The 26,025-nt window shown below is 43.4% G+C and overlaps 1 protein-coding gene across 9 annotated transcripts in view; it reads right to left on the minus strand.

The window, feature by feature from the left end:
• Positions 1 to 26,025, minus strand: part of CREBBP (CREB binding lysine acetyltransferase) — a 94,643-nt gene that overhangs the window by 55,814 nt on the left and 12,804 nt on the right. For 8 of the 9 annotated variants that reach the window (XM_084537156.1, XM_084537154.1, XM_084537152.1 and 5 more), the window contains exons 2-3: positions 24,562 to 25,274; positions 3,651 to 3,827 (exon numbers count right to left, since the gene is read on the minus strand). In XM_084537156.1, coding sequence (XP_084393282.1) covers positions 3,651 to 3,827; positions 24,562 to 25,274 — 890 coding nt within the window. The remainder of the gene's footprint in view (positions 1 to 3,650; positions 3,828 to 24,561; positions 25,275 to 26,025) is intronic. The other variant, XM_084537157.1, reaches the window with a different exon arrangement.

Here is a 26,025-nt window from a genome sequence, read left to right on the forward strand (position 1 = left end):
TTGATAGGAAAGGCTGATGGGGCTCCCCTCACTGACTGCACATCCCGGAGCCACCGCACCCCAAAAGCAGGAGGCTGACACCTCCCGGCCCCTCTGTGCTGAGTGCCAAGGTGCAGAGCGTGGCTCGTTTCTACCATCCAAAAAGTCTGGGTGATCTCACTGCAGCCCAGTATGGCCAGTCCTGCGTACAGCTTCGCTCACGCTGAATCTCACCAAGTGTTTCATCAAAACTTCCAAGGAATCAGAAACAACATCTTTTTTTTTTTGGAAATGAGACATCTGCTGAGGCCTTCAAGCTGCCCATGCTGTAAGAAGACGGACTGTGTTCTCCAGCAGCCATACAAAGCCAGAATTACAACTGCCTGCTCTGAGACATTTCCAAAAGTTAGACCTTGCCATGAAGCTGGAGGTCACAAGTGAGAGTTTTTCAACCTTTGCATCAGGAGCCATTCTAAAAAATGAATTTTTTTGTTCCCTTATGAAGTCGCACTGTATGTTTTTTTTAAATACAGAAAGCCCAGGCAATCAGCACGTAAGAAAAACTGACACAGTTCCAGGATCCCCAGATTCAGTGTTTGGATCCACAATTAAAAAACAAGCAAAAAAAACCAATCCATCCTGCTGGCACTGAACATTAATACCTTAAAGCTGACCTTTTAATACCATAAGGCCTGCTACTTCTTTCCTAATTAAAGAGATTAAACCAAATGTGCTTCTCGGGGCCTCGCGTAAGGTCAGGCTTGGAATAAAGATGCTCTGAGCTGAGAACCACAGCACTTGTGGGGCCAAAGGGGTGGGGAGATGGAGCTGTTCTTAGTGGAGCTGCAGCCTGAGTATGGGCAAGAAAATCCCCTCCTGCAACAGAGGTTTGTCCCGGCCGCCAGCACCTGAAGGCTGGTTCAGGTCTGGGATGTGGGTGCCACACAAACACCGTAATGATGCTCAGACCAACGTGGGTTAACACATCCTCATCTTCCATTTTGACTTTTGCAGTGTACACACAAGCTTACGGAGAAAGGCAACAGACTGAAAAGGAGTGTTTGAAAAATGTCCCTCTTTTCAGGACCAAGAGGTTTTAGGACATCGGCCTCACCACTTGTTCTTCCCTCTTCTCTTATTTACATACACTTAGTGGCAATTAATCAAGGTATTTGATTGATTTGTCTGCTGGAATCTGATTTCCTGCCGCAGGCAGGCCATATATAACCAATCTTCTAACTCACATGGGTTTGTGTCTCACACAGACGCATCCTGGGGGCTGTTTAAGATAAGGACCCCACAGAGGACTGGTTACCGAGATAATGCGGTTCCAATCATCCCACAAAAAAAGCTGGTGGTCCTTTTAAGCAGCAGCTGGTCCTTCTCCTGTTGTGGTAGCTGCAGGCTGAACTGATCCTATTGCAGTCCCAGTGCAATAGTTAAACTCTTCACCTCTGCACTAGGGAGCTGCCTCCACCACCACCAACTTCTCATAAGTGCCACTCAGGTCCTATTTTAGGTGCCCAACGTTGAGACGGAGACATCGCTTCCACGAGCTACGAGCACCCCTTTATCCTTATGAATGCCTTTACTCATGAAATGAAGAACGTTTCAGCAAGCCAGGGAGCCTCCAGTCTGGAGTCAGCAGGTTCGTCCAAGCCTCACCCCGTGCCTCAGCCTCCTGGTTAAAAAGGGGAAACCATCTTCACAGAGGCGCTGTGAAAGTTAACTCAGCCGAGTACGTGCACGTTTCACTGACGACTGCCACAGAAAACACTTGCTGAGTGAAATGTATTACTGCGAACAGCAAACAAGGCCCACAGCTATGCTCTGAGCAGCAAAAACAGAAGTGAGTCTTGACTACGCGCCCTTTCAGAGGGCATCGCTCACGTTGTACGCTGAATAAAGCAGTGTCCCCGTGGATGAAATAGCACATGGCCGTGTGTGCACTACTACAATAATTACACTGCCTTACCTGGCCAAGTAAAGGTTGAAATTTAACAAGTCTGACATTTCCTTTTAAATTCTTGGCTTTACAATAAAAATGTTTAGATGGAAACTTTGGTTTTTAAAGATGAAAGTTTTACCCCCATGAGGAACAAACTGACCACCACAAGATCTGTAACGCTGTGGCTTGACGGCAGGGCCCAGACATTTTAGCTCTACAGCCCGCACGTCTGTCAGCCCAAACAGTTATTACTGGCTGGAGGGAGAAAAAGATATACTGGATATATGAAGGTTTTGACACCTGAGACACAAAAAGATGGTTTTGTTTGTCCTCCCAACAGACAACTCTCATTTTTGGCACTTTAAAGAAACTGCAATTGATAATACCAGACAACTTTCCTGGATTTTGCCTTTTGGACAAGGAGGGAGAGAGGAAACATGGTTTCTTCTTTTTTTTCCTTCCCATGGCTACTGCCTTTTTTATTTCACTTATTTGCCACTACATCCTGTACTAATAAGCGAGTACATTCAGAGTTACACTTCCCAAAACCAGACATTTAATGAGAATAAAATCAGGCTTCAGCATCACCCAATCACTAAGATAAATACAGTACTGTGGGCAGATTTTCAGCTTCTCTGCAGAATCGTGAGATAGTTCATTTGCTTTACACCTGAACCAAACTTAAAATATTTTAGAAACAAAATTAGAAGAGTTGTGCAGCAATTTGTCTTCTACAAACATTCTGCATGAGCGCGAGTGGTATTCTGAACATGGTCTCCATTCTAGTTGCCAGCTCCTTTCCGTAATTGCTAGCAGTAAATTACAGATAATGTTAGGCAAAGATTTCACAATGCAACAGTAAAGAAAAATTAGGAAGTGCTCCTCTAAAAATCAGGAAAGAAGAGGAAGTTTATCACATCCCATTCCTTCTCCTAAATAGCCTTATTAGCTATAGGCAGGTAGCACACTCACTGATAGAAGAACAAGCATAGCTTGTGCCAAAAACTAGCTGGTTTTCAAGTTAAATTAAAAAATAAGCAATTTGCATCTTATGGAAGGTTTTACAAGTTTCTATAGTAACTGCTATCATATATAAGAATATAAAATGCAACAAGCTGGAGTTCCCATAGAAACGACACAAGCGGTTTGATTAATACACAGACATACCGAGACAAATGGGAATATTTCATTTCGCTTTATAAAGAAAACTCTAGTAAACAGAATACTACAAACTTGGGCAAGATATCCTAATAAGAATATCTTCATAAACTTGCGAGCTGCAAGTCATGCACAATATCAACTGAAAAGCATGTGGTGTGCTTACTATATTAGATTCAAAGGATATGAAAGGCACTATTTAGCTTTCATGGAAGTTTATGGTGTATCCAACACAAATTCTAATTGATTTAGGCATTTAAACTTCCAAGCAGCACTTGCAAAGAAAACATCTTCATCTGGTTTGGAACTAAATGTCCCAGACAAAATGAAAGGACGTAATGCAATCTTGTAACAAAACGTATTGCTTGCTTTGGAAGTTACTGTATAAAAACGAACACAAACTTCCCACATGCTCCACAGAGCAGTAGTGAAGAACTCTGGGGCATCTCTGATGTTTAAATAACCCTGCAGAAGTCCAGTAACGCTGCAGAGGCCATTCAACCCCAGAATTCAGAATGCACGATCAATACACAACCACCCAAGGAAACAGTAAGATACAACTCACCATATTGGGCACACTGGTGACCGGAGTACTCTTGATGTCAGCAGGAAAGGCAGACAAACTGTTCGCCATGCCTGGCTTGGTTGGTAACTGAGGATTCACTCCTGTAGCTCCCATCTGCTGCCCTCCAGTTTGACTGAAAGGTTGCCCAAAGGGACTAGTGTTACCTGTCATTCCCATCTGGAAAAAAAAAATGAATGAAATTGTAACTTTCTAGAGTCTAAAGGGACATCAAAAAAAAAAAAAAAAAAAGAAAAAAACACGTCAAATATCCATCTTCGCATTCACAGAGCCCGAATTCTAGTTTTAAGTTGTTCCATATTAGATTCTCAGTTTCACAACTTCAATCAAATCATAAAAAGTGCTAATATTAGGCTTTACACAGCTCCCATGTGTATCCGAAGTCTTGCAATTTAACTTGAACATCACTGTGCAAACGCAAAGTAGAAAATAAGATTATCCTTCCTAATCTGCATCAAGAAAAACAATACTTTTTCCAGTTCTGTAAAAACTTTTGAAAACCACACAAGCCTCAAATGCACTTTGCGCATTCTGTGCATGAAGTATGACTTCGTACATCGACCAGATGGGAAGGAAAGGGAAACAAGAGAGCAAGTGCTTATCTGCTTGTTTTGGTACTTAAGGAAAAACGTCTGAACAAAATGACATCCATCTAAAGCCAACAGCCTTGACAAATTACACCCCCAAACTCCTTAAGAACAGAAAGCAGAAATACAATCCCCAATGAATTAGGAAGAACAGCGTCCATCCCAAAGAGCCATTCTGCCTGAAGAACAGCCTCACGAGAGAAGTGAGGAAATCTCTATTAGTTGAGCTAGTTGGTATTACACAGGACAAAAGGCCCCAAAAAGACACGTTAATGGGAATTTACTTCTGTCAAAGAGGATGGCTAAGGCTATGAAACCCCATCCCTCAAACGAAGGCAACACAGAAAAGTGGAGTGGATAATCACGTTTGTGCTCTTTCCCCCCACACTGGGAGGAACTCTAGATGACTTTATCACCCGTCAGAATATAAATTGAAGCACGGAGCGAGCTTTTGTGTGAAATATTAAATCCTATTTTCCCCTCCCTTTGACCTCTGCAGCCCTCCCTTGCACAACACCCCAGCCGCCCACCGCCCCGCTGGTTTCACTGCCGTTGTTCCCAGCAGGAATTCGGGGGGGGGGGACGACCCGTTCCTGGGCACGTGGCAGCTTTTTCCCTGCTGAAGTTGTGGGGTTAGGAGCTGTCTGCCACGCCGGGGCAGAGTCCAGCACACAGTGCCAGGCTCAGCCGTGCACTTTGCCCCGGCGGCACCCGGCTCCCTGCAGCGGCAGAGCCACTGCCACCAGATCCAGGCCTGCTTCGACCACACAAAATGTTTTATCCTCTCAGAAGGATGTGATCCTACACCTACTCCTTTTAAAAGAGCTGTTACTTTGCAGTGTAAGAGGTTATCATTTATTTGCTGCGCTCCAGAGCAGAGCTGAGCCTACACGACCAAAAACCCCAATTGCTTAACAGGATCAAAAGCTTAGAGGAGTGGTATCAAGTACTGTTACACCACGCAGACTTCAAGAATTTCGACTTTCTGGACTCCTGCGTTTGTTCTGGAGGAGTTCCTAAGGAAAGCACCCTGCTGGCTTCCCAAGAGAGCCCTCAGATACCGGCCAGCTGCCAGGTCTGCTTCCCCGGGCCGCCCGAACTGCTCGCCCCGAGGACCAGACTCGGCGTTTCGAGCACAGGTCACATCCTAAACTTTCCATTGTTTCTGGAGAGGCCCAGAAATGTCTGCAGTGTGTTCCCACAAGGTGTGCTGGAATCCCAAAGTCTAGAAGAGATGCATGGATCAGATGGAAAATGGCAGTATAAATGCAACCTTAAAAAACCTTTAAGGGGATTTTTTCTTTTTGAGGAGCTGTTTTTACCAAAATGATCCTACTGCCAAAACGATACAGCATCCTGAGAACTGAAACACTGGATCAGCTTCCATCTGAAACGCTGAAGACCCTGGATGGTGCATTTCCATATAGGAAAGACTTTGCAATATCTAGCTTAACTATTACACTGAAAATACTACAAAGCATGACATACACAAACACGAAAAAAAAAAAAAAAAGAGGTACAGCCAGGAATAAAATGCTGCACAGAAAGCATTCCTAAAGCAGTGTTCCCAAAAAAATGCCAACATTCCGACGTCAGCACATAAAAAAGCCCATGCAGTATTTCCCACTTTCTATATAAACGGTTTTCCTTTCAGTACTTGCAAACTAGACGCAAGTCAAAACGGCCTGAAGTATAACCCGAACTTCAGATCCATACAACCTGAAGCAATCCGTGCTGGAAACACACCACTGTATGTTCAAAGACACTTAAACTTATTTATTTATTCACTACAACATGGACTTAGGCAGGCTTTCTCTGAAGAATAGCAAAGTATTTAATAAACTTACCCACTCCTCCTAGTCCACTATTTTAATGTATGAGAAAGGATCATGCAATATCCAGGGCTATTCCTGCACACTGTCTACCAAATTCTTTTTGAAGGGTGAAGAAAGTTTCTGAAACTCAACGTGTGACCAAGCAAGTAGCTGACAACCTCAAACCTCTCCGAGGCCAGGAGCAGGAACAAGAGCAGGCTGGGCTGGCTGCTCCTTGCTGCATCCCCAAACACAAACCTCATCTCTCTGCAGCTCTTGGCCCTTCCATTCTTCTGTGAGCGTGCCTGCAGGTTTGCTTGCTTTGTGCTGATCAATGCATCGCTGGCAAGCACTGCTCTGCTAGAGCTTCCTACGAGCCCTACAGCCCACGCAGCGGCGAGCCCCCCGCAGGGGGAAGCCTGCTCCCACCACCCCCCTGCCCTGCTGGGCCCCACACCTTCTGTCGGGATCCAAACACCTGAACCTGCAGAGAGGGAAGAGCTTGCTCTGGTTTTGTTTGCTTTTCAAAGGAAAGTGAATGTTAAGCAAGTTTCACACCACATTTCAGTTCTTGCTCTGAAAGAAAGGAAAAGGTGTTATTCACCTGATTTCATTATCAGGAGATTAATCATTTTATAAAGGGGTTTTAAAAACTTTTTAAAATGAAATATTTTACAACTATTTCAGTCTCAAAGGATGTAACAGAACATTCATTTTAAGCTTGCCACAACCCTAAACCACTCAGACTATGCCAAAAGCTCCAAGAAACAGCAATCTGACCAGGCACCACCTGGCACCACCGCATCCTTGCCTCTTCGTTTTTTAATATTTGCTTTTCACTGGACCTTGTTATGAAACATTTCAGAACCCAGCACAACAGCAACAGAGAAACCTTTCAAGTCATCCAAACTGAGTGCTTCATATGCTGAGGATAATAATTTCCTTTCTAGGTGATCATTAAGTGACAGACACCTGATCCAAATTGTAAGAAATGCTTTGCTGTTCTCTGAACTCGAGCTGGAAGCCGACTAGCTTCCACCTGAGAACTTGCATTTCTTTACACCCACTCTCTGCCACAAGGAAGGGAACCCCTGGCTACAGTTACACCAGCCCACAACTTAAAAAAAACACCACAAACACATACTTCGATAACATTCTAAAATATTACACGTCCTTTAAACTTAGCTTCGTTTTTGTAAATTACTGCCACTGAACCAAAATGCCAAAGACTTTAAAAAAAGAACTTCAAACAACTAGAAAAAAAATATATCTCAATAAGTAGACAAACTTCTCTCTCTTATGTGGCAACCCACGAAGTAAAGACGGAGACAAAGATCAAGAGGGAGCACACACAGGTTTACTAAAACTCACAGATGCTTGTAGTCTCAGCAGCAGTAATTTCTGTTTTAGATCTGTTTAGCCTCAGAGCAGTTACGCTTATCAGCAGCACTAGGGATTCCCGAGACTAGCAGTGCAGAACCAGCACAACAGGTGCTCTAACGAACCCACACCTATTTACAGGTTGTCAGCTCTGGCTAGGAAGGCTGAGGAGTTTTGGTGCCCACCAGCATCGGTACGCAGAGCTCCGGCAGTGCAGCTGGGTCAGGACAGCAACAAGAGGAGGTGGGAGGAAAGGCAGGATCACATCCTCTGTGTGCTCTGCCGAAAACGTGCCCAAGCACAAAAGGCATTAGCTGGCGTTTCCTAATTAATTGTAAGAATGTTTGGATCTGATGACCTTCTGTAAGAAGTTTCTGAACCAGCACTGGTTGAAATCTCCAAGACAACTGGTAAGCACAATCGTATGCCTGGGCACGGTAAAGGTTTTACAGCACTTATTCATTCCGCAAACTGAAACCAGCGGCTCCAAAGCAAATGAGAGTCAGAACGCCCCGGCGCTGCAGCTCCCCCTCGGGCCCCCAGGTTCTTTCCTGTGTGAAATGAGGGGGCAGGCAGGGCAGGCAGACGCTCAGCAAACCTTCCTTTTTGTGTCCCCGCGCTCCTTCCCCCCAGGGATCCCACCTCCAGCAGCTCCTGTTTTCTGCTCCTCTTCCTGCGTTCTTTCAGCTCACGCTTCTCGCTCGGTTCTCCGTGGCCACGACTGCAGCGGCTCGTGACGAAGCAGAGCAAGCAGGGCGTTGTGGCCAGCTCCACGCCTCCTGCTCGCCGTTCCTGCAACTGCACTGGGGCAGATTCAGAACACGCCAGCACAACCCACGAGTCAGGGTTAGAAGTGCCTGAAGGAGCAGCGAGCACAACGAAGGTCGTCTTAAGTTATTTCTGCTCTAAGCCAGTTCTTCTCAGAAACAGGTCGAATGCTACTCGCCTTTAAGGCAGAAGATGCATTTGATTTGGTAATTCTGCTATCCCAGAAAGACAAGCAGATTCTCCTTCCCCTTTTTTCATCACTATGGCAACTCTCTAAGATACTGGAATCTATTGCTGAAATGGATAGGAAGGTAAGAGCATTTTGCTCTCCTCTCACAAGCCAAGAAATTTACAAACATCCAAGCTGAAAAAATTAAAAACCCTGCGTTTAGCTGGCTTGGACAAGGCGAGACATCTCACGCTGCAATGCTTTGGGCAGCAGCTGTAGGAGGTACTTCCCTTTGTTTTGCTTTCCAGTTATTTTCAGAGCAGAACAGCAATTAAATTTCCTCCAGTTCCTGGAGTTTCATAGATATTATACATCGAGTCTGCGACCAAATCTATGTACTTCATTCAGTGGTGTAACTCAGAGCCGATGCGACAGAGATGTGTGTTCAGGCATCAAATTCAAAGGTAAGTCAGGACCAGGCTGCATCTTAATACCACACCGTATCTCCTTCTTTTAAAGCTTACTTTCTTCCTCCCCTCTGTACTACTGCTGACACACCACAGCATTTCTTCCTCCAACCTGCATCAAGGAGCTACTCCCTTTGTACACTAAGTGTCTGGGCCATTAATAAACCCTGTCCTTTCCTCCTACTCGAAGTTTTTATTAACTATCCCTTCACCTCTGCCACTCCAGCCAGTTCTCTTTCAGGCAGTTACTTCATTACCACTTATTCCTCCGAGGCTCCCAAGACATGCAAGCAACACAACGCGCTGCAAAAATCATTCACTGCTCACTATTCAAAATCCACTTTTTAAACTTCCCGTCCAATAATGCTGTCATAAATCACAGATGTGTGTGTGTGTGTATACATGTAAGGATATTTCTGCTCCTTGGTACCCTTTTTCCTTTGGGAAACTATGCTCTCCTCTGTCACCCTTAACCCATCTTTCACACCAGGGTTTCCAGACTTAATAAAAGGTCTGGCAGGACAGACTGAAGCTGCTATTAGTTTTCTTGCAAGAGAGAAAGCTGTCCTCATTTGCAGGCACAAAAACACCCCAAGGAGCAGCACCTACCTCTGACAACGCTCCTGCTTTTCTATCCTGTAACATCACTGCCTGTGTAAAGTTACAAAAAAGTGAAAGCTCTGCTTTTTCTTTTCTTTTCCTTTTTTTTGAATTAGTTGGTCCTACCAGATCAGTTCAAAAAGCCCCCAAGTTAAACGTTGATTTTCAATAAGTTTTGAATGACCGACTCTTCTGCACAAAAATGGAAAAATATTTAAAAACAAACAAACAGAACCAAATAAATTAGGACCGGCCTGACATTAGAAAAAAATATTGAAAGGTTGATAGGAGAATCAAAGCAACAGGGGTTCAGGGGAAAATACACTTGGCTGAAGTAATCTGGTTATGATTCAATCCTGTAAACTAAAAATAAAAGTTATCATTAGTATTCAGTTCTGTATCTACACGATTTGTATCTCGAAAACAGTCCTAGAAAAAAAGGAAGTAAGCTAGACAAGCTTGGCTGGACTGTCTTTGAAACTGTGAACGTGCAAAGTGATTGAACAACAAATCTGAGCTCTTAGCATGCCAACAGGAGGTCAGAAAAGATGACTGGGTGAGCAGAAAGTGACATCTTCATGCTTCTGGCTTGATGTGAATGTTACTGTAATGATGAGAATTCATGCTGCATTAGTTCTTCACGACTGATACGTGGACATGACAGGATTCAGAAAGGCCTCGAACTATTCAAAGGACTAATAGTCTAATTGCAGTCTAATAGCCTAATTTACTTAGCTCATTATTTAAACTTATTCATTTGTTTAGCTTATTATGGCAAGCACTGAAATGATCCTAAAGTACCACTTTTGGGAACAGAAAGGTGACAACACAAAGATCTGCTATCTAGCAAAAACTTCTTAATAGGTTAAGATCTGAAGTTTTACAGCTTAAACCAAAAACAAGAAAAAAATGCAAGTGCCCAAATGCCACTGAAATTCGTAAGTTTATGTTTACCTTTTCTCTAAATAGAATGTACTCCTACTTCTAAACAGGAATTAATTCACAAAAGCTGCGTGGCCTGTGAGGTTGACCTTGGGTCACTCGTTTTTATGTGCTTTGCCCTTTATAAAATGGAACCTACTGATAGTGAACGAGAAGCTCTCTTGGCTAGAGACAACGCAAAAAGGCGAGAACAGCTTATCTCGGGAAGCAAAAATGATGCAATGGATGGACCACACTGCCAAGCCCACTGACCAGCCTCAGAGAAGAGCACCAAAGCCCAGAGGTGTGGACCAGAAGCCAAAACCCACAGCCAGCCCCTACAGAGCCCTGTTAGAGCACGGCTCCAGCTGATGGCTCTGCTCAGGACAGGGCAGCAGTGACGGGGGGTCCTCAGGCTGATGGGGACTGCAGGGTCGCTCCTCCCTTCCCCAGAACAATTCTTCTCTGACTGCTTTAGAATCCACCAGCCAATTTGGCCCATTTTTGTGAAGGCCTCGCAGATAATTAAGTTCGTAACACTGCAGGGCAGATAGACGGACAGGTAAATGATGACTCTCCGATGAACATCGCCGTGAAGCAGAGGCACAAAGGACTCTGCCATTTCCCATTGTGCTCGGCCGCAGACAGGCAGCGTCTCCCGGGCTCTGAATGAGCCCCCATTATTGCCGGTTTTGTCCTGTCAGCACATCGGAAAGATTATCTGAGGACGCGGCAGGGAGCTGGAAGCAGGACAGGAGGCGTTCACGAGACCCGTGGGGCGGAGGACCACAAAGCGTGGCGGTGTAGGGACACTGCTTGGCAGTGGGGTGGCAGCCAGGGGAGAGCCTCTAACTGCTCCTCTTCCTCCTCATCTCACCAAACAGGAAGACAAAGACAGCGTTTTAGTGAGCTAACACCATCCTTATATTATTCTGGATCTAGGCTATGATAGAAAAGCTAAAATCGATGTTAACTCTAAGCCCCAGATTAATCATTTGAATTACCAGCTCTGAGAACAGAACCTGCACGCTACAATCAAGGAAAGAGGAGAGACCAGCGGCACCCCAGGTGTGATCTGGGTTGATAACGGGACAGATTGCCACAAACTACCAGCAGTGTTGAAGAGCTGCACACACAAGAGCTTGGCTGCTCGGCAGCAAGATCTGCACTGAGACCTCTGCCACTCACTGCTGCTCTCTTCTACATCTCCCAATCTGCGAGGATGTTCCCCTTGCTTTCTCCTGCTTATCACTGCAAGAACCCGCTGATAAATAACAGGCTGAATGCTGAACAGATAACTATTTCCACCTTTCCAAAGCTATCTGTGAACTATGATAAAGTTTTCTGAATGTTTGAACTACAACTTTAAGGTTATACCACTATCGAGAGCCTTAGGCTGACTGAGCACCTGTGCACTACGCATGAACATCCTGAAGAAAATAATCCAACCCTTCTAGAGCCATTACTACTCAGTATCTCATGTGCTTCATGCAAAATCCCCTATTACCTCACCAGTATGTAAGGGGCATTATTTTTTCCCTTTTTTTTTTCTTATAAAAAAAAGAGAAACAACTGGCATGTAATGGAAATTCTGCACTTCCCATCATGTCCCACAGATCCAGGACTTGTCCTTTGGGTTTGGCATGCACAGAATCACGTCATATGGAGAAACGGTCTCCTGCTCATGCCACCAAGCTACTGCTGCCATCAGTCAGTAGGGGACAGGGATGATCCAGAACTTCTGCTCTTGCTGCCACCAAGCCACGCAGACCCACACACCCTTCAGTCTCTCCTGTGGGCCTCACAAAAGCAGACACTTAACTCTGTTACTGGGCTGAGCCTTCAAACCCTTTGTCATCGAATTATTAAATCTACTCCAAATCTCAGCTTTCAACACTCAAGTTGGTTACAAAACTCAGCATTTTGTCCCCCCTTCTCCCTTCCCACCCATGGATGTGTTTTTGCTACCAAAGACGGCATCACCTTGCTTTGTTTAAATCACTCAAATAAGTTAGAGTAAGCTTTTTAATAAGTAAGCTTTCTTGTGATCTTCCTTATCCTCTCAAGGTAAGGAAATGGAGCACTCAGGTGTTTCAGACACTCACAAATCATCGATTACAGTTACACAAAGCACTGGGAATGCTGGAGCAGATCTGCTGTAATGGAGGAACGTCAGGAAACCCGACTGATGGACACCAGCTGCCTCTGACACGGCCGGGAAGCACCAGCGAGGGAGGACAGAACGGTGGGTTCCTGCCTTCTGGCCCCACAACCAGCTCCCGGGTGCATTCAGCCCGTGCATGTTTCAGAGCTCCGGGGAGCAGGCAGCAGCCTCCCAGCGCCGATCCCTCCTCGGCTGCTCTGCCTGCACACCCAGGGCATGCACCGAGCCGTCCACGCGCCGAGGACTTCGCACTTTGGACTCTTATCGCCCTCTGGCATGAAGCACAAATCTCTAACACGAAGCAAGGTCCACCTCGCTGATTAAGGCTCCCGGAGAAGTGTAAAAGATAGGTCCGTTGGGAATTTGTGTTCAATTGCAAAGTGGGAAAGACAGGCTTTCTTTACTACGTTGGCATCATCTTGTATCTGTTTACTGACAGAAAAAAGACGTAAGCCTCTGCTAATTGCTGTTTCATCCTATAGTAACGTGTTCCAAAAGAAAAGTCACCATGGTGCTTGGAATGTAAATGCCAGAGGGACAGATGGAGAAGCAAGGAAAAGATTAATCATTTTATGGCAGAGGGCCAATGGCGTTACCAAAAAAAAAAAAAAAAAAAAAGAGAGAAAATAATTCAATTTAAGTGCAAGAACAGTGGCCATCCTATTACCTAAATTTAGGTGAGAGCTCCTCACCTAAACCCATCTGGCAGCTTGACAAAAATACCACTTCGGAAATATTCACTTTTATAGTCAGTTAACAACAGGGCTGCCTAAAATGGAAAAAAAAAAAAAAAAAAAAAAAAAAGGAAAAAAAGGTGTGTGCGCACAACTTTTCAGGAATCTATTTTGGGAATTAAATCAGGATCTGGTTTCTGGCTAGCAGTGTGCAGAGGAAGCCTACCTTGCACTGAAAGTCTCCGCTCTCCTGGTCTTTACGCTAGCTGCTGTTACAAAAAAGCCTATTGAAATAGGTCTGTGAAGGTTCTAGAGCATCTTGCTCTTCAGTAGCAAAATAACTCAAATAAAAATACTCAGACCCAGGAATAATTGTAATTTACTTCACCCTTTATTACAGGATGAAAGGTTTAGTGAAGCTAGAAATAAAATCTTAAAAATCCCATTAAGACGAAGCCAGGTGTTTTATTACCACTTGTAATAACATTTGAAAACCTCTTCCAAGGTTTTTTCAGGAGGTCAAAGACAAATTTACATATTCCAAGGCAACAAAAAATCTCTTAAAAGTATGTACAAATATTTCTGCATTGTTACTGAAATGCAAAGGTCAGAATTTTGTGGAAAATGCTCTTTACAAATGCCTATTATGCAGTAAAAAATTCTTAATGCATTTAACTAGAAATTATCCTGTCTCAGGAAAAAAAAAATCACATGCTTGCACTGTATGCCTGCATAAGGAAAACATCTCCAAACTTCTTTTGGGAAAGGTCAGCTCAAGCCTGAGTGCTGATAAAATGGAATATACCACTGGAAGAATCAAAGCTTTTGTGTTACTGAGCATCACTGCTGCGCATCTTGCTTTGCAGAGAGTAACCTTTGCAAATAAAAAAAAATATCAAACCTTTAATATATATATAGCCATGAATGATCAATGTATTCTAATTGCCTCAAGAGCTTTTATGATTACCAAGCAGAAAAAAGTGGCTTTCTTCTGAAGTTTTCTTACTACATAAGGAACAGAAAGTTAACCAGACCCACATCGAAAGCAGTAGCTGAAGAGGTTTCAAAGGTTTGCTGCATCAAGTCTTTTCTATTTTCTTTCTCTCTCTGAGAAAGTTACTCAACACTTAAAACAGGATTTTGAAGGACTGAAATTCAACTAAGCTACACCCACAGAAACACCTGAGAGAATATTCGCAGGCCAAAATCTTTCTGAGTTACCAACAGAAGAGACACCAGGTTTCCTGCAGCACATCCACAGTGACATGGAAGCAGAACGCTGTGCCACAGCTCAACCCAAACGTCCCCTCCACTCCCTGTGGAGGCAGTAGCAATATTTAAGATGGATTTTTTTCACATTTATCACCAAGAAGCTGTCTGAAGATGCGTTATCGGGCATCTTGTGTGACAGGATACTCCATTATTCTTCCCTGTATCATATTATATTCCCCGTGTTATATGGGGAAGAGGCAGCAGCAGCTCTAGAGAGCAACAGCAATGGGAAAAGTGCCTCCAAAACACGGTGGAGAGGGGCATTCAGCTTCCCTTCCTCACAGCAGTTTCAGTTTCCTTTCCTTACAGCACGTACTCTTCTTGGCAAACATGAACCATAATGGAGGAGTGGTTACACTAAGGGAAAAATTGTGTTTCTACAACTAATAGATAATTATTGTATTTCAATCCACAACCAGAGGAAAAAGGAAATCAAAACAGGCAAGAAACTAGTTTATGCTATAAGTTACCATAAACACATTAAAAAAGTCAATATAGTTTACTCAAAACAACCACTTAGCACAAATATCATAGCGTGACATTAACAGTAACTCGAGAGAAACCTAACTATAAATATTTTATACTGTTGAAATAATTTTTAAGTGATAGTTTTAAGATCCAAATGTGTTTATTTTGAAACACCACACTGGTATGAAGAGCCACCCTGAAATCTCCGGCTTTTCTGTAGAAATACTCTTCCTTGAGAACTTCTGTGAAGCTACCGAGGCTTCTCAAAAGGTTTTAAATAGGGGGATGGCCACCTTTAGGACAGGCGTGTAAGCTGAACAGCGAGAACCAACCCATCCTGCACACGCACGGCTCCCTGGTGCCACCCGTGGTGGCGTTTTCCAGCCGGAGCAGCACAGCAACATGCTGAGGACGCGATCCTGCCCGACCCAGCAGCTTACACACCCAGTTCGGGAGTGAAATCCCAGGTGTCAGGCTCATCATGGTCTGACCCCTCCGCTTCCAGGGGACAAAGGTCCTCCCGTCTTAAAGAGGGTTATTTTATTTAGCCAAATTGCCGAGAGTATCAAAGGGCGTTTGTTCTGGTTTGTTTGCTCGTAAAACCCATTTAGAAAAGGAGCTGATAGGGACAGGTAACGCTATGCTGCAGCCGTTCTCAGAGAACAAAAACTTTGCCTGCCCCAAGCCAGCAGCGTTTCTTGGAGGAGGCCGAGTAACCTATTTACACTCTCCTCTAAAAGCCTTCTTCATGGATCTTTTTGGCAAGGACCTCTTATATTTAACACGCCTAATTTTCATCATGATACATGCTAGAACAAAGACCCTCACAAGTCCCTTTTATGGCGCAGCATGCTTCTAATTTTGCTAAGCTAAAGCAGGTACATACACCTAACAAAGGAACAAAAAATAGGTGTTGAGCCTGGCGCTTTGGGGCCCGAGCATCTGTAGACCACCTTTCCAGATGCAACCCACACGTAGTCCCTGTAGTGTCAGGAGGCCAAAAAAACACCACGAGAACACACCAGCAGACGTCCTCGTCCATCTAAATCTCATTTCCACAAACTATTGCTGGTCTTGAAGTCAAACCCATCACTGGGATTGCATGGGAGCACTTACAAGGCAAACAACAGGCTTAGCACGCCGCTTCCCTCCCCAGTCACAGCAATTTCTCCAGTAATTATTCTCTGCTGCAGAGGCAAGAAGGGGAAGGGTGGGGAGGAGGAACGAGCATGGCCCATGGACAAATCTACAGCAGGCAAACCCTCCACCAATGCCACACGCAAATGAAATTACGCTTCCGAACACAAAACAACAGGTACTTCCTCAGAACATTAGCGTTCACAAGGAAGAAGGAAAATGCTATTATATTCTGCCATTATTTAGACTCAGCCCTGCACAGTAACCAGCAATTGTGTCAGTAAAGAGCTGAGGATTTTAATTGAGAAATGGGAGAATGTGTGTATTCAAACACCTTTTCTAGTTTACATTTAACTTAAAAAACAATGAAAAGTAGCCTGCCCACTACGAAGTAGACTCGGGCACGCACTACGTAGCCGCTTGTACTTAATCCAACCCCTCTAGCTAAGTGAAAAGATTTCAAAATGCTAACATCAAACTCTCAAAACAAATGTCTTTTTTTTTTTTGTCCAGCAGTGGAAGCCGTCCCATCCACACTTTGGGTGTTCTCTCAGGGGAAGCAGCAAGGAGCACCACCTCCGTTTCTTGCTCCTGGTTAGCTTCTCAGGCAGGGTGATGGAGCACACTGTGCCATGTGGAATATTCAAACTTCCTTGCATTGCCTTTTTTCGAAGAAAACAGACCACCAGCATTTCATTTTCAGACCGTAACGCGGCTGTTCTGACACCTTTCTGTATAGACTTCCAACTACATGATGCACAATGTCATCACAGCTCCCTGTCAAGCACGACGATGAAGTGCATCATTAACTACAGAAAAGGTTTTTTGGAGCTCTTAAAAGGTCTTGTCATTGGAAACGCTCCTGCCCAGTAGGATCTATGGGTATGACTGGGCCCTAGTAGGAATACTACAAAAAAGACATTCCCGTCTGAATGAAATAACCAGGCGTTTTGTAACTTCCACATTTAACACCAACATTTAAACAGGCAGGTTCTCCTCTCTTAGGGAGAGATATTTTCACCTGTATATTGGAAAAAAACAAATGATGAACAGCAGCAGGAAGCTATGTGAAAAACAGTCTAAAACTGAGAAAGAAATCAATAATAAGAAGGATGTGGAGATTTATTTTATAAATAAAATTTTAATTTAACATTTTAATAAGCTTTTTGAAACAACACAGCTTTTAACCTGTGGCTTCCACAAAAACTGGTGGATCTCTTAATTTGACTTATAAAACCTTCTTTCATGTCAACTCCTAAGAAATAAACCCTACTCCAATGACAAGAATTGAAGGATTACAAGGCCCTAACCGGTATGAGTGAGAGCTGGTGATAAAATCCTTAATGGCTGCGTTACTGCACTAGGAGATAATGGCACAACTCCACTCTGGAAAGATACCGTACTGCACTTCTCTCAGCTGGACGACAAGCCAGAGCAGGTTTACCTAATGCTGTTTTTTTTTTTTTTTTTTTTTTTTTTTTTTTTTTTAAGCTCCCCAAGCTGGAAGCAGGAGGTGAGGAAACGAAGCTGTGGTTTTCCCCTGTGCAGGCTGACTGCTCTCTTTCGCAAATTCTTTTGACTTGCAGCAGCAGTCAGACCGAACACAGGTACCTGCATAAACACATGCAGAGGACAGAAGCCAAGTGACTATCGCTTCAGAGATCTTCAATGACATTGCACAACTGCAAATGAAATTTAACTCAGGTACTAGAAATAGGAAACAATTTCCGGTGCCAGGAGGAATACCTGTGGTAGGAGAGCTTTTTAAGTCACCAAATCTCTTTGGCGTATCAAAAGTCAAGTCATCTGTGAAGTACCACTTTACACGGTCATGTTTCAAAACAAAACTGTGTTACAGAGATTTTAATTTTACTACAAGTCAGTGAGTTTTGCTGTTACGTGTTTCAATGTATTTATATCCTGCTTCTGCTTGTTATTATTATAAAAACACTTTTCTCTTTTGAGTAAAAATGTTGTTTTGACGATAAAGTTGTTGACCAGGGAACCAAGGAAGTGGTCGAGTCTGTAACTTCATGAAGAGCCCACAGAAACTGGGAAGCAGCATTAGGTACAACATGATTTGGGCTGGCTATCTGAGCCTGCCAGAGGCATGGCCTGCTAGGAGGCAGTCAGCTTGGCAGCCGACTCTGGACAACTTAGAGGATCAGCAGCAAATTACGCGCAAGTCATGTTAAAACAATTCAGGCAGATCCAGACAGATTGAGGCTCACCAGAGAAACAAACAGCACCAGCAGTTTGCTCAAACAAACAGAACTGCAACGGAACGAGAACATCTTCAGCTGACTTAATTCACAATCAGCAAGCGTATCTAAATCTGGTACTTAGAAATATCAATTGGGTAACCTGTTTAAATAGCCTGCTTTATTTTTTTTCCCCATTACAAGTTTTCCTTCCTACAGATTCCTCAAAACAGACTCAACCACCATAACTACGTATGCAGGAGAAGCCTAGTATCACAGTCCTTGCTCTTTAAAGTCATTCATTATCTTGCTACATTTCCTGACAGTTACTATCCAACACCGAAACATCACTGAGCAAACAGCCATGGGGAGCAAAGCCATGGATCTGGTGTTCAAGGCACACGCAGGCACGTACACCCAGCACTGAAACAGCAAGTAACTGAATCCAGTTCTTCGACAGCTCAACAACAGGAACCGAGACAACTGCTTATTCTCTCGACAGACATAAACAAGGATTTTACTGTTTTCTGAACGTCACCTCTGGTAAGAATTCCTCCTCCTCTTTAATCTTAAACTTCTCCTACTGCCACTTGCACTGCCACGTAGCTATTTTGACTGAAATGAAGTTAAAAACACAAGCTATTCAAATTAATTATGCTAAGATACAGTTAATAGACAAGATTACAGAGAAACCTAGTATATTAAGACCTATTTTTCACAAAGTTGGTGACATTTTGAAGCCGTAAGATTTTGGTGTCAAATCTGTTACAGGTACCAACTTCCAGGAAGTGTGTGTGTGTGTGTGGGGGGGGGGAGGTCAAGCACATTACACACAAGCAGGGAAAACACATCACTCGCGCACACTTTGACCTCTGTATCAAAAGCACTGCTACTAGATCACTTCCTGAAACACTACACTGGAAGACCTGCCGACCAGATCACCATTTCTCTCACTTCCTGCTTGCCGCGCAGGTTCCAGCTTATATCAGCACAAATATTTTCCTTCAGAATGTTCACAACGCACATAATGAGGTTACCTACAAGCTACAGCCTCAGAAAGACGTTTTACTGAAAACCACTAATGCTGGAATCCTCGTAACCAGGTATAAAAATAACCAACCATTTTCTCCTGATTGACGTGTTTATAGCTTCAGACTAAGATCTGACCAAACAATTACTTCCATTTATTGCCCATATAGAGCCCAATAATGTTTGACTAAACTGCATCTTTCGGAAAGGAAACTAATCTCGAGGTAGGTTTAGTAGTCCTATAAAGGCAAACACATTGAAAGGAACTCCCAGACAAGCTTAAATTTCAGGTTTCAAGCAGTGGCTTCCACAGATCAGACACACGCAGCTTCAGATTGTTTCTGCTGTTGGGTACCTGCATACCCTTATTTGAGCGAGACAGCTCTGAAGTTACTGAAGAAAAGGTGATTCCTTCTGCAGGATCGTAGAGAGGCATTATGTCTCAGAAACATACGTAATCAAAAACACTAAAGAGTCCTACTCACCTCAATGGGACTCTACTGCTTCTTAATGGCAAGAGCTAAAGCAGCAATTAGGTGAATCACTGGCAAAAACTCTTACCAGGGTACAGAAAAGAGATTGGAGAACCATCCAAAATAAATAGAAACTTTCTGAAGCTCTCTTCTGGTTTTCCACAGGCTTTGACAGTAGCAGTAGGAAGAAGGGAATGCATCTCAGCGAGAGACTATATGCCATCTAATCTCCAGAAACACAACTTCAAGCTCTAGCTGCCAGCCACCACAAACTTCATGCAGGCCTCATCTCCCTCATTTGGAAAAGAGGGACTCTCACGGCAACAGAAGAGCATTAGGCACAGAACACGCTCGCAACAAAGTGCTCATTTCTATGGAAACAATAAGCCATCTGCTTAGCTTTGCTACCCCGTAAGATGTCCAAAAACTGACAACCTTCAATCTTTTGAAACAACCTTAATTTAAGGAGATTTTCTAGATGGTTTGAACACATTTTCTGGACCTCATGGACTTTAAAGAAAACAAATTACAACAAAAAGAGGCAATTCTACTCCTGTTAGAAGTCACAGTGACAAGACAACCGGCCCCTCTACCGCTACCACATGATACTTGTTCAAAGAAGAATTCTTCTGCTCTTTGAATCTGATTTCTTGAAGAACTTCAACCCAAATGAAAACTATTTTTGTGGCATTCATTGTCCAAGAAAACAGGGCTATAATCCCAAAGTTACAAGCAAAACTGTTTCAGAAGAGGAGTCTGGCAGTGAACTGAGCAGAGAGATAATGTAGCATAAAAAAGGTTTCCTCAGAGGTTTCCAGAATAACTCAGATGGGTCAAAATCACAAGGCAGGCACTCTACACAAACCTGAAAATGCAAATTGCACAGTCATGGCCAGTGAAGAATTGAAATCCTTGCTATAGCAAGCTGCTGTATCTTTCATTCACAAAATATTTTCACTGCCTACCCCATTCCCTATTTCCAAAAATATTCCAGGCTATCAAGAACATGCTACGTACTCCCTAGAAAACATGACTATGACTTCAATAGCTATCATTTTACTTGTATTGACAGGTTGCTTCTTCTGGAGGATCATATGAAATATGAGAAATCTTTTGCTCATGTCTCTACAGACTGAATAAATGCTTTGCTTTAATCTCTCCCTACTGATGGGGAAGCATTAGCCCTGATGCCAGCACCTCACAGCCTTCTGATGTTGAGACTCAGCTATTTTTCATTCCATTTTCATTTGCTTAAAGTTTATCTGCCACCTTCAGCTTACGCAAGCACGTGCATCATGAGTTTGAGTTACCATGAATTTCTGGCCTGCTTCTCATTGTCAAGAGCTGCCTTAAAACAAGTCCAGCTTAAAAGGAACAGTATTGGCTTAAGGTACTCTAGGTGAAGTGACTCCCAGTTACTTCTGAGAGCAGGTGAAAAGATAGGGTTATTTTTGGTTAATCCCTCTTACTAGGGAGAATTGGTATACATTCTTGGAAAGAATTGGTACAATTGGTATATTTTTATACAAATATAACACAAGGAGGAAAAAATAGAAAAAGCAAAAACTTACGCAATGGACTTTCCTTGATTAGTCACTTACTTAAAAAGGGTTAGAACAAACCACCACGGAAGCAAGGTCTCCACCAGCAGCCCTGGTCCCGAACTACGCAGGGTCACGGGACTGCTACGCACTGCACGTAAACGTGCTGAGCTAAGGAAAACAGGCTTGCTAGCTTTACCTACAACAGATTCGGCGGGTTAGGCAAGTCCCAACCGTCCAGCAGCTCCCCCCAGCTGCCCCAGGAACATCGGGGCACGGCAGAGCGCATGTCTGGGAAGCCTGGTGCAGCACAGCAGCCCGGGCACAGCCTGCACAGCTCTAGGAACCTGCATGGAGATGGTTCAGACCACAGGGATTTCCAGAGACAACGCAGATTTGCAAGAGAGCTCTCGTGCCCTCCATCTGCATATGCTTGCAGCTCTGTCAGTGGATTAAAAGAAAGTAAACCAAGCAGAGGGGCTGCAATCTTACCTAGCTATCAGGATGCTGAAAATCCTGAAATAGAACAATTAGACTGGAAATAAAAGAAATCAATCAGTGATGCACATCACTTAAACATAATGAGAAAATCTTGGTTTAGGACTACTTCTTTTCAAAAAATGAAAATCTGCATTCGTATTTCCCACCTCCTTCCCTTAAGATACATTGCTATAGTTACCAGCTAGAGAATTTGTTTCCTGCCTTGATGCAGCTCTTCCAGCACACGGCAGCTACATTTTAAACAGTTTACTCCAGTTAGGCAAATCAGCTGCCTCACCATTTTAATTGCTACTCTTCAAATCTTTTTACAGCGTGCACATTAAGTGGTAAACATCAGGGAACAGGAGGTGAAAAAAAACCAACAAACTAACCCACATTCTCCTTCAGCAGAAATTTCAGTTTCAGAACAGACAAACCCACTGAAATATTTACTTTTCTTAAAAGCCTTCATCACAACGGGAGTACCAATAAATGAAAAAAGCTAACACGAGCGCCATTGATGGCCCTATTAGGACAACACGCTGGGGGACAGGAAAAGACTGAACAGGATGCCTGTCCTCAAATGCCAATAAGAAGAGGCAAAAAGGGAACGCTTCTGCTTGTGAAGAAGAAAATTCAGGGAGCAAACCAATCGTTCCAAAATTAAATGAAGTATTTGTGTAAAACATCTTTCCTGCTTGCTTGCTCTCTTACCAAAAGAAAATTAAGCTGTAAATAAAGTAAAACTTTTACAAAAATGCGATGCCTTTAAGCTTCATCTTGTTTGGCAAGAGATGGAGGTCTGGAAAAACACCAAGTCTTCTATTTTTTCAAGTTTGCCAAGGTTTTAAAATTGTTTTTTTCTTCTTAAGTGCTAGCACTTTCACAGAAGCGCTGCTTTATCACTTATGCTCTGTTATTAAGTAGTCGTACCTTTTCAGTTTCTCCAAACAATTCTGCTTCTAAGGCCTCCTGAAAGCACTAATTTTGCTCTAACCTTTTGGAAATGCATCACCAGTGCTGAGCACAGCACTGCGCACAAGGAAGAACTACTGACGTGCACAATCGGGGTACTTCCACGACTCTTTTCCAACATAATCCATGCAAAATTAACTTTACTTCTTGAACCTGAATCACGCTGAAAACACGCAGACCATCTTCCTCAGCTGGTGAATCCCACTTGCAGCTGGCTTCAGGCTAAGACTGAACTCCTTGAAAAATGCAATTTGTTCTATTCTATTCTAATCTATTCCTTACTGGGGTGGGGTTGCTTAAAAGAAACCAAGACATCACAGAGCCTCTCCCAGCAGAGCCATGTACATTCAGTCAGGTAAGACCTTAGGCAAGTCCCTTTGCTTGGGGGTATTCTACTTAAATTAGTTCACACCAAAAAATCAGTAGTTTCACTATGTAACTGTGCGGTGGCTAGGGAAAATCTACTCCTGAACTCAGATATCCATAAATTTACAGAAATCAGCTACACCAGGTAATCAGAATTTGTCACTCTTCCCCCAGATTACAAAGAAAAAAGAAACGAAAGGGAAACATTTCTTTCTGTGCAGACCAATCCCTCCACATGGCAAATTTAACCGATTTGGATGCTAGAGACAGACGCACTGACTTTTCCATGCTATGACCGTCACCCAGAGCACAGGCATCTCTTCCTTAAGCAACAGGATCGCTTTCAGTGCCACTGGAATGCTTCTTGTATTTTTATTTTCAAAAATTAAATAAATTGTGCAGTTCCACAAGGATGGCAACATTTCTTGAATACATAGGTTTGCCTTTGTCAGGCAATGATTTTTTTTTTTCCAGAATTCTTAACACATGCATTAAGACTGCTGTTAATAAACTACAGTGATAACAACTAGTGGTGTATGGATAGATAAAAAAGTAGAGATGCAATTCTCTTCTGTATACCAGAATAGAGTGGTTTTGCCATCAAAATTCTAGGAAGGAACTACACCAAAGCAACATAAACAAGAAATGAGGTGCACTGCTTCCCAGCTGAGACAGGAGGAGCAGCAATCTCCTTCTCTAATCATTTCTCTATGCTTATACCACGCAAGTCAAGAGCTAAAAAACAATGGCTGTGTCAAGCAGGGATCAGAGCAGCATCCCAAGACAAAGGTAGATACTTCCAGGTATATATACTCCCTGCCCCTATCCGTAACGGTCCCTGAATTACTTCTTGTCCAGCCACCACCCCTCCCTTTTGTGAATTTTGCACTGGCTTGGCAATCCATGTGAAATTTAATGTTTTCAGATCAGTGCTTCTGTATTTAAAAAAAAAAAAATCGCTGCACAGCTGCTGATAGTGGTCCTTGACAAGAGGACCAGTTGCTATACCTCTGCCCCTTCAAACTTAGAGCTCTAACAGATTTCATGTTGCTTTAAATAAAGATACTGCTGCCTGGCAGATAAAACGAGATCCTGCACAGAAGTAATACTGTTTTCTTCTTGCAAGTTTAAGCTTTTGTTTTCTAATTCAGCCTGCTAAGATACAGAGCAAGGTGTTTTTTAAATAAGTGCTTTCATTTCTGATCACATGAGAAATACTGCTTCAACCATCATTCATGATATCACTGCTGACTGAAACCTGTAACTACAGACTCATGAAAGCGCATTCTTTAGTTCTGTTGCAGAAAAAGGAGTCCATTCATTTTTTCCCTTTTTCCACACAGGTATTTAGAAAACCAAAAACTCACAAGTGCAATAAATTGGATATACTAAAGCATATATACATACTTTTGTCATTGCTCCTGTCTGTGCTGTGTTCAGTCCGGTGTGACCAGCCATCTGTGGAGATACTTGGGTTAAAGTCTCTGCCAGCACACTGCCTGCATTCCCCTGCATGGCAGGGGCAGAATATTGCATTCCTGCTCCCCTTCCTCTTCCAGCTGCCCCAAGAGATCCATTCATTACCTGCCCTTGTCCTTGCTGAGGCTGATTCATTAAACTGTGACCAGAATTACTGTTGAGAAGGCTCTGGTGTGTCTGACTGAAATTAGTATTCATACATATTCCAGGTCCAGTCTGTGATGTTGCAGGGCTGCTCGTCACCATCCCCACTTGTTTTTGTGCTTGAGAGTTCAGTGTTTGTGATGCAGGTGTGGTAGGTCCAGAGGTGCTGGCTACTTGCTTTGCCAGGCCTGAAGCAGACGAGTCTCCCTGGTTCAAAGGGCTCTTACCCATAGCACCCAGATTACCGATATTAGCACTGTTCGGCTGCCCTTGAACTTGACTACCAACTCCCTGCTGGACAGGGCTATTCGAGTTCACATTTCCAATTCCTGGGTTTAAGGAAGAGCCGCTGCCTCCCCTTAGAAGTTCGGAAAGTTGCTTGTGTTTGGAAGCCGCATCTGGAACGAGGTTCCCACTGCTGTTTAAAAGGCCCAACTCGCCATTGGGGATCAGCTCATCAGGAAGATCATTTTCCAAGTCAAACAAAGATCCAAAATCTGCAAGTTAAAGCAGAAACACAAGTCAGAAAACACAATAAGTAAGTGACTAAAATATTCACCTACATTACTACATACTTGTCTTGTATGTAGTCAATGTCACACGTTAAGGCCAAACTTCACGCAAGACTGCCAATGTTGGTGGCGAGTGCCCACTGCTGTGAACTCTGGCACCCTTCAGAAAGCACAGTCCCTGATGGCACACGGTGTACACACAAAATCACAGGGTAAAACACAGGCCAGGAAGTAGGGCTTTTGGCATGATTTGACACAACACTGTACCATGCTTAAGAAATGGAGGTGGAACGAACAGCGTCATCTGACCTAAGTCCATTTTTTTTTTTTTTTTGGGCTAAAAGAAAACAGCAGAAATATCAAGGGAGGTTTTCCAATGGATTTGCTCTCCCAGAAGAGCTATCACATCACGTTCCCTGACCTCTCGAGTAACCCCATTTCATCCAACAATCCTACCTCAACACTGCAACTTCTGTTTGCGTATGGCCAAAGACTTCTTCCAGCTACACTTCAATGCTTAAGCAAAACAGAACCACTACGTAGTAGTTTGCTCCCAGTCTCTCATAGAAATGCTTTCAATATCCGTTTCTCATCATTTTTCCCCCATGACGTACGACCTCAAAGACACTCCAGCATTTTCTCCTCAGAACGCCTGAACAGCTCAAATAATTCAAATTGCTCTCCAAGTGCCCAGCCCTCATTTATCATGGCCAATATTGACAGAGGTAATCCACAC

The sequence above is a fragment of the Aythya ferina genome (assembly GCF_964211825.1).
Source record: "Aythya ferina genome assembly, chromosome: 15".
Taxonomy (NCBI): Eukaryota; Metazoa; Chordata; class Aves; order Anseriformes; family Anatidae; genus Aythya; species Aythya ferina.